We start from the raw sequence: 10000 nt of genomic DNA, 5'->3' as shown, positions 1-10000 counted from the left end.
ATTTCATTTGTGATTTCCTCAATACTTTGATTTATGGAAACATTCACTGCAGAATACAAATCACAGTTGTTTGGTTCCTCAAGAATTTCCAGTTGTGAGTCCAATAAGTTTACTGACACAAAATGTTCTTGTCGCTTTTCCATTCTCTCCTTTATCAAGTTCTTAGAGCCTTGCAATAGGACAACAAGGCAAGGAAAGGAGTATGGCTTTGAAAGCTTTTGTCGTTTGTCTCCAACAGAACAGTAACTTGAATTTTCAGAGTTTGCTTCAGCACCAAGAATGATTGTTTGTCTGTATTGTTCCTTGAGGGCAGAACAGGCAAGGACTCCAGACTCAGAACGCTTGGTCCACCTAAGTTTACAATGAAGAACGTTAATTGAATTACATTTCAATGTGTGTTTCTGTCCTGAAGCACAAAACAATACTTACGAGAGATACATGTACATGCTTTATTAACAATATACAGCAACCAGAAAGCTGAATTGCATATTAAATACAAAATAAATGAAAATATCAACATAGAAATATAAATTATATACAAATTTAAATGGTAGTTATGGTGAAATTTGACAAACATTTAATATAAAAAAGTAGAATTATGTAAAAGAAAGACTTCGAGATATAAAATTGGCTAAACTGTATCAAAGTTAAGACTTGACAATAGAATAAAAGTGTTCTTAGCTCAATTAGTTTTCACTTTAGGGACATCAAAGGTGTGTCTTAAAAGTGTACCTGGTGGCTTAGTTTATGTAATGGTGGAAGTAAATAACGCAGTCTGTGACTCTTATCATTAAGAATGTTATTAAGAAGGGTATTCCATAAGTTACAATGATGTTCATTTAACGAGACTAAATCCGAGCAATTAAGTGCTTCATTGTAATTAAAACTGGGACATGTAATTGCCAACGCCCTCTTCTGTACACGTTCCAGTTCATGCGTTTAACACTTTGGTAGCGAATACCGGTAGTAGAACACAGGCACGGTATAGTCCTATACAGATCTTATGCACTTGTTACTACCTCTAGATCTTTTCCACCAACTTTAACTGGTTCAAATATTTGTTTCTTTCTTGCACATTAAATTCTGAGTTCTTTACATTTGTCTGGATTTAACTGGACTCTATTGTTCTGTGACCCCTCAGCTACTTTATCAGCAATAAAGTGTGCACTGCTGATTTCACCTTTTGGGATAACCTCTGATGTCATTGTATCATCCACATGCTTCCAGACACGGGAGTCACTGAAAACTAGGTCGTTGATCATTATAATGAACAGCCAAGGCCCTAATTTAGTTCCCTGAGGGACTCCTGATGGAATTGAGCCCCATTCAGAGTAAAAACCATCTGCTAGTTTGGTTCTTTGAAAGCGGTTTCTGAGGAAATCAATAATCCAATTATTGATAATGCTTGTTGTTAATGAGAATGCAGTGGTCGATAAGATCAAACATACGCTTTTCGATGCTACGAAAACCACCAATCTGTAGAATGGGCCCGAATTACCGAGTCAGAGTCACTGCCCCGCCCATTTTCGTAAAATATTTTGATGAAATTCCTTAAGGTGTACTATAACAACCGCAACAATGGAAAAACACTTTTTCAAAATTTATCTCTGTTTTATTTGGCAATTGCAGAAAAACTTCCCATGAAGAAACCTGTGGTGAAGTCTCCCCCTTTTCCCGGCGATTATGTCTTGTATAATCTTCATTCTCAAGTCTCCTCCGAGGGCATTTCCACAATTATAGAGCCTTCCATATGCACTCAGTTCTGCCGATACCCCTTGACAATTTGAACTATTCGAAAGCGAAAGTGGGCGGGGCAGGGACACGTAAATTGCCACCCATTCCACAGATTGGTGGTTTTCGTAGTAGTTGAAAAGGATCGACCTGACAGTAGATCCATTGCCATCAGTTCCACTTGTCCAATCGTGAATCATACTCAGCAAGGTGATGGTAGTGGAGAATTTTAGGACTGCACCATACTGGTAATTAAGGGTCAAAGACTTTCATTGCAGCAGGCTTCACGAAATCACTAACAACAAAGGCCGCAGCAATTTTTGACAAACATGGTTTTCAGTGAGATTGCCTGGCTTCAGATCTTTCTTTAGATTTTCTAAGGGTTGCTTCTTTGGCAAAGGTGTCACATCAGCACATTAATTTTCCTTATATCAGGTAAACATTGCTGCTTAAATGATTCATTCTCTTGATAAAAATGGTTTTCATGGGAAAGGCGAGTGACTCAGCATATTCCTTTAGTAGCCAGTTAGTAATACCATCAGGACGTGAGGCCTTCAGATACCTCTAGAAACTCTGGGTAGTCCTCTAATGGCAAGGGAATCGACCTTATTCATAAATGGCGGTCACATTTATAATTCTTTTGTCCACGTGCAAATTAGCCTACCAAGCCTCATTTTAGAGCAAGAATTTTTTTCAATTCACTGTATGGTATCAAAGCTTGGTAGGCTAATTTGCACTTCGAAAAAAGAATTATAAATTGGCCGCCATTTATGAATAAGGTCTATACTGGCAAGGGACAAAGTACACTGGGCACTCTGTATTCCTCTAAGGGCTCAAGGATAGCCTTGTTGATGACATTGGCTATTTCCAGGGTACATAAACCTTCAACTTCATCAACCTTTATTTTACTGAGTAAGTCGCCAGTGTTTCAGTACTGATTCCACTGATCCGCTTTATTTCTTTCCACCAAACCTCAGGGTGTTCACCTTTCTTTTGTTGTATTTTGGAATCATAATATTAAGCCTTGAACGATTTTCTTTCATGGTTGACGGCACTTCTACAACACTTGAAAAGGTGAGAGTCAGCTCCGTTCTTACAGAAAGTTTCTTGTCTCTTCCGGATAAGTGACTTCAATTTCTGTGCATCCATGGTGCGTCAGCTGGAATTGCATGAATTCGTCTCAGAGGCATGAGTATTATAAAGACCAGTTTGGTGGCAAAGACTCCACACAGTCTTTGTACACTCTCGAATTTTCGAAGCATCGTTAACCAGAGATCATTTGGTATACCAGGTTCATATTTTCAGAGATAGCGTATTATCCAATACACTTTCAATATTCGGTACTTTATTATTGACTGACTGAATAGAACACAAAAGCCTTGGGATAATGAGGCAAAAAATCTAATCAAAGATTGCCCTACAGTCTTATGCCCTAAAGCAATAAGTATGTAAGCTAATTTGTGTAACTTTAAGGGAATGACTAGTTTTCCACAAGCTGAGTAGCGTGACGGACGTCAAGTTATTCAAGTGTGACGGAGGTTGAGGTTAATCAAAGGTAACCGCAGTTGTGATTTTTGGCAGAGGGCCATGTGCAAATGTTTACAATGATGAGTCCCAGTTTTAGAGTTTTATGACTGTGAAGACTACGTTCATCAGGAAGAAATCCTCTTCGTCGTTGTTCCCGACACCCCTGCATTCTGTTTAGCTTACAAACAATCATTTCCACTTATCTATCACTCGTAACACGGTAGATTAACCCATTCACTCCAAAAAAACTCTAGGATGACCTCCAGAGTAAAATCTACATGTATTAAGTCGCACTCTCAGGGATCAATGGGTTAATTGGGACAAATCTAAAAAAAAAAACCCCTTAGCCTCTGTGGTTTGGTTGAGTTTAAGCAATGAAAAGGTCAATAATTTAGCCCATCAATTTAGCTGCTGCCAGCTCTCAACAACATCCCTGCATGGGACTAACTAAATACTCAGCTGATCACATCCTAGATAAACACAGCTCTCCCTCAAACAATAATAATTATTATTAGTTAATAACATTATGTTTCGTGAATTAATTGACATTAATATTGAGATTTTCAAATAATCTGCACCTTTCTATGACTTTATTCAAAGCAAGAAGCCATGGTTGTCGATCCTGCAAGACAAAAAAATTATTATCAAACTTGTACTGCATACATGTAATTGAGGATTAATCGTCCTTAAAGCAGGCAATGTTCCTTCAAATATTAAATTACCAAATTTATTAGTGACAGAGAAGAAGCTGGTTACAGGCCGTATACCATTATCTGTTTGTCAGAAATTTGCCTCTCACCACCAGCTACTCTGCCTTGATTTTCACTCAAACCCTTGAAAAAGAAAAGAGTGATTGCCACTTACATTGCAGTGAAGAGCAGAACCGAAAAAGTTTTAGACTCTCGCAAAAGAAAGTCAAGTGAATTAGCCGTGCTGATGCTAAAGTATCATTTCAGTCCAAGAGTGAATGTGAAACCGCGCTATTGGGAAGGCATGTTGTCAAGCTCGGTTTGCTTTCTGTTTTCTCCTAAACGAGATTGGTGACCTATCTTTTTTTGGAATAATTGTAAAACTTTGAAAAAAAAAATTACATGAGAAAAAATGTTACAGGAAAAAAAATTATTTGTAGCCATCACACATGGACACAAGATTGTCTCCTCGAGATGACACACCTGAGGAATATTTGTAGTCAGTGCCTTTTCATGACGTGTGTCTGTGCAATAAAAGAGGGTATTAAATTATTCCTTTTGAACAATAAAATACACTTGTTTTGTTATTTCAAGAATTACGTCAAAGTTGAGCTTCCTGTTCCCGCGAAATGTAGCGTGAACCGATGGAACAAACTTGTCCTTGATAGATGAAGTCGCAATGATTGAATGAGTACCTTGAGCAAGTTATAGCTCTCAAACGAGCTTGGTGACATATTTTTTTTTAATCCAGAAAAGTTTAAAGAAAATCTTACAACAACTGCTATTTCTAAGGAATCACCTTAAAGGATTTTACTCTCTCTAATGCCAGACGATTTTAATCGCCAACTGGGGCATCCCAAGGCACCTGACGAGTAAATGAAGATATTGCAATGCCCTTTTGTTTATTTCTACCAAGGACTATCCCAGTCTGCAAAGAAACCTGACCCCAAACTGCCTGCTGTCATGGAAGGCAAGTTATTACTGTAACATATATGCAGTCCAATGCAGGGTGGAAATGGATTTTACTCAAACACACAGTCTGGGTTACAATCTACCACCTTAAATTTTACACGCATTTTCAAAATCAAACTTGCGCCTTGGTCTACACTACAATAATAATGTAGTAAGCCATCAGTTCTACGAGCTTTGAATAATTGCTCTGTGGTCGCATGCGATTTACTCCTCGGCTTAGAAATCACACAGTGTCCCCAAAAGCGTGAGAACTTTACAAACTGTGATTTTTTATGTGCTGGACACTTAACCCATTGCCTCCTGTGAGTGAGACTGAAATAGATTTACTCTGTCTAACACCAGACGATTTGACGACATGAGTGGGGTCAGATCAGGAGTAAATGGGTTAATATTGCCCTCAGGAATACCGGGTACATGTAGCATGAATAGATTGTACCCTTAATTAAACATAACAACATTACCTCGTCGCTTAAGGGAATCCCCTGTTTCATCTTCATAATATTCCCCTCGGAATGAAAATGATCTGCATCCATATAAGGACATGACAACTGTACGAAAATAATAGACAAAGGAATATGAAAAAAGCAATAACCAAAAAAAAAATGCAGAATTAAAAACCAGACCAAGGAATTTCGTTATTTATTATTTACTTATTTATCTATTTATTTATTTATTTATTCATTTATTTATTTATTTATTTATTATTTTGCCACAAAGAACATACAACTGGAATGATTAAGGGAGAGGGGGAAAAAAGAAAGGAAAGGCAGGGAGATCTAAAAGAAGCTGAAAAGCTTATAACTGGTTAGACCTCCTTGGTAACATGACCTAGCATGCATCTATTCTAACAAACGAACAACTGACTAGAGATAATATTGACCATACTGAATTAGAGCATCGGAAACTTGAAGAGATGACATAGGATAAAAGACCAAGAAGTAGACAGATTACACTTCAAATCTTGAACAAACTTAAAGTTAGTAAAAAACATTATACAAGTAATTAATAATGGATGATGGTAAAACAAAAGAAATGCTTTATGAATCAATATCTGTATTTATTATAATTTTATGACAAGCTACATGAGTGGGCAAGATGAACTCAATTGTGCACTACAATTGGTTACCCGAGCGGGCAAGATAGAGTTATACTGCCTGCTCGGGATTTCTTGCTTGGTCCCGCAAGATCAAAGATCATTTTTTTTCAGTCTTTTATCCCACATAATAAATCCTTTATTGACCAAGCTTGTTTGGTCAAGATGGCTGGATATTGGCCTCATTCTTTTTTGCATGTTTATGGACCTCAACTTCGTCTCGGTCCATAAAAGGTAAAGTCTCTGTTACGAGCCTAGGAAGGCCCATCAGGCCGGCGCTTATCTCTGGTTTCCATAGCATAAAGAGACTGGGAGTATTTCTACTCCCACCCTGGATGGGATGCTAGTCCATCGCAGGGTTAGCCCCAGCATTTTCGCCGGTACCCATTTATACACCTGGGTGGAGAGAGACACACGTGAGAGTAAAGTGTTTTGCCCAAACACAACACAATGTCCCCGAACAGACCACTCGATCCGGAGTTGAGCACGCTAACCATGAGGCCACCGCGCCTCCCATAAACACAATAACCCATATATATCAGATACAAATTTCTCTTCATTTCATGTACATATATGTTTCTTTCGATTTCCCTGTTAAAATGTTTGAATCACCAAAAATACCTAGTGTACATCAACACTCAAATGCTGATGTTTAATAGGTCATATACAATATTTGCAGCAGTGCCGTATCACATTACAAACTCAAGGCAAGGCATATATGTATTACATAAACAGCTGCTTTCTACATTAATATTTCTTAATTGTCACAAAGAAATAATTATGTTAAGTATTTTCTTAAAAGTAGCAAGAGAGATGGCAGAAACAACGTACAGTACGTTGTACAACCTTGAAGAAAAGGGAGCTACGTGATGTCGCAGAAAGCTTAGATTTCAAGCTTGACTGCAACAATCAGAAATTTAGACCAGAGCTAATGGCCTAGCAATAAAATTATTTGATATCAGATCCTCAGACAAAGACTGTACATGTAAATCACTTTTGATTTGCCAGCCCACCCAGTTCTTCGTCTTATCTCTGTACCCACCTTTTTTGCCAAGGCACGAGCTACAGTTGTTCTGAAGAAAGAAAGGAGTTTTTCTATTAAAATTCATATTATATTTAACATATTTAGATAATTTATTATTTAACATTCGTGATTATTAAATATTATAGCATGTGTATAAATTATATATATGTATATATGCAGGGCACAAATAATTTTTTAAAGAGGGGCATTAATTAAAGGATTATTTTAATTAAATCATGCAGTATTTTAACACCTTTGCTCCAAGGGCACACAATTTCTAACCAACCTGTAACAAAACTCACAAAGTAACCCTGGCATTGAAAATGCTGAGGTCCTTCAAATTAATTAGCTGCTAGCAGAGGACCCTTTTCTTTTTGGGTTTTCTAGGCTGAAGAGTACAGGACAACAGACCTCTGCCATGGGTCGAAACTCACTTTGATCCAACCGCCGTCCACAACATTAGACGGCACTCTTCAAACCCCATGATACGTTTGCGTCAACTGTTACTTGAACCTGCTGTGTCCTGCGCATTCCTTTACAGTAATAGGACATTTGCATGATGACGCCAGTTGACTACAAGTAACAGAATCCTTCAGGTTTTGCCTGTCTCATACTAATTAGAGCTTTAGTTATACAGTGCAGGGAATGCAAAACAACCTGAATTCTGGTAGTTGTAGTCAAAGGAGGCTACCCTGAAAGTTGCCTATTCCCACACAACATGAAGTACCACGTGAGGATTCCACCGCTATAAGTAACCGCCACACATGCTGAACAGTCAGTTTCAAACCCCTTTGGCAGAGCTCTCTTTTCCTGTACATACTCATCAGTCCAGAAAACACAAAAGAAAAGAGATCTCTGCTAGCAGGGAACTCTGCCTAAATGCCAGACGATTTTACTCGTCAACAGGGCGTGGTTCAGGAATCAAAGGGACATCCACTCAAAAAGTATTTCCCCTTTGACCCGCTGACTCTGTAACAGTAAGACTTACTACATTTATAGGGGAAGAAGTTACTTCAGCAACAGTACTTTCCTTAAGATGTGGGCTATTATTATTATTATTATCATTATTATTATCATCATAAATTATTATTATTAGTAGTATCATCATCTTAATGCTTTAGCTCTGGTGGATGTTATACTGAGATTACACCAAAGAAGCAAGCCACATCCAATGGCCAAAGGTCCCTTGAGTCTTTCTTTCTCCTTCATCTTTCCAACACCTTCCCTAAAATCCTTGCTGTTCATAACAAAGCTGTTTTCTATGGCAATCCCATCCTAATGGTAATCCCCAGCTTATCAACCCATGTATCCAACCTTTTGCTTACTGCCACGAGTGCACCAATGACTACTGGTACCACTTCCTGCTGTCTGATACCCCATAGTTTTTCAACCTCCCTCTTCAAATCTTGGTACTTAACAATGTCTTCACCCTCCTTTTCATACACTCTGTGATCCCACAGTGAAGCAATATCCACAATAATTGCCTTGTTACTCTCCTTTTTAACAAAGACGTCAGGTATTATTATTATTATTATTATTATTATTATTATTTTTATTATTATTATTAGTAGTAGTAGTAGTAGTAGTAGTAGTAGTATTGTCAATAATATTAATTATTGTTATTATCATAAACTGAACAAAATATCGCATTTCTGATTGGTCAATGACGAATGCATAAATTGGTTACAGAGTGCAAAAGAGGTCATAGAGTGCAATATGGAAGTTGCAATTGAAGAAAAGCGATGGAGAGATTTTGTTAAGTATATAATAAATAAAAAACAGTATGATGTTTTGAAAGTTCTGAAATTGCATTTGCCTTCTGCTTGTTCAATTTTGAGAACTTTAAAAATGAGATTTTACTACCCCATCAGTTAAATATGGTTAATGGAATGTGACCAAACTAAAAGGGGCTATTCATGTCGTGTTAGTTATCTTCGTGTTCTTTGCAGTCGGTTGTTCAAGGTCATAAAACCAATGGTCTTGTTGTAAACAAAATGAGGACATAAAGACTTTGTTCCTAGATCTCAGATTATACCATACACCTGCACTGGCTATATCTGTTAAGGCCTCATCATAACTGCTAAAGAGCATGTGTAATGCCTACCTGCTACATATAGCAGAACCAGTGTACAACTGGCTACTTCAATAGACAGAGTCTAGCTACAAAAGCCTCAGTTAGCTGTCCAAGGTTCACTTGGCAGTTTGTCTTCTATAGTAAACCAACTAGCTGTTTGCAATTTGTTAAAGTTTTTCCCCCTCCCTCCCTCTCGTTTGCCTTTGTACATTGTTCGCTAACCAATACTCTTGTCCAATCCAGCACGTGCTGTTTACCACTCAGCTTGCAGTTCTGGGGAGATAAGTGAGGTTGTTCTATGTCTCCCTACCCGGAAGTTGCATAGGCTAACCAGTCGCAAGGCAGTGTTCCCCTAAAAAAAACGCCAATACGTCTATTGTCTTGTTCTATTGCGCCTTGAGCTATGCGTTTAAGGAAGTTCGTGCCCATTGCTACTGTGCTTTTTCTTGCACATGTCACACACGTCATGCATCACAGACCACGAAGGTAAACACGATGCTAAAGGTCCAAACATTTTCCCACAAGAATGGAACATGAAAGCATGTGGCATCATGGGATAGCTGTGGACCCAGGTCTTCTCGGAAATGTCACGCAATCGTGTGACAGTGCAAATAGACAATCGCTTTGAGAACTTCACAGCGATTTTACTCTCTTGACTACTCGGTGACCCCCATTTTTCTTTCCATAGATCACTTCCTTCCCTGATTTTGTCCATTTTAACAAAAAAAAATCAGTACGTGAGAAGTTACAAATATGTCGCCTTTTATGCTCTTGTGTGACTGAAGTTTTCTTTCTCAGACTAATATGTATCGTTTTTCAAGGTCCATTTCACCTCAGAAAAAAACATCAGCTGCAAAAGTTTGTTTAGTTATATTAGTTATGTTGAATTG

General features: G+C 38.0%; 1 protein-coding gene across 7 annotated transcripts in view; it reads right to left on the bottom strand.

The window, feature by feature from the left end:
* LOC138038791 (probable gluconokinase) overlaps window positions 1–10000 on the bottom strand; it is a 22031-nt gene that overhangs the window by 3208 nt on the left and 8823 nt on the right. For 6 of the 7 annotated variants that reach the window (XM_068884838.1, XM_068884837.1, XM_068884840.1 and 3 more), the window contains 4 exons: window positions 7055–7085; window positions 5381–5467; window positions 3837–3880; window positions 1–351 (listed from right to left, as the gene is read on the bottom strand). The exon at window positions 1–351 is cut by the window's left edge and continues 3208 nt beyond it. In XM_068884838.1, coding sequence (XP_068740939.1) covers window positions 1–351; window positions 3837–3880; window positions 5381–5467; window positions 7055–7085 — 513 coding nt within the window. Of the gene's footprint in view, window positions 352–3836; window positions 3881–5380; window positions 5470–7054; window positions 7086–10000 lie in introns of all 7 variants that reach the window. The other variant, XM_068884842.1, reaches the window with a different exon arrangement.

Source organism: Montipora capricornis, chromosome 2 (genome assembly GCF_036669925.1).
Source record: "Montipora capricornis isolate CH-2021 chromosome 2, ASM3666992v2, whole genome shotgun sequence".
NCBI classification, from domain to species: Eukaryota; Metazoa; Cnidaria; class Anthozoa; order Scleractinia; family Acroporidae; genus Montipora; species Montipora capricornis.
Note: the sequence above shows the minus strand (reverse complement) of the source record. Positions and strands in the feature narration are given on the sequence as shown.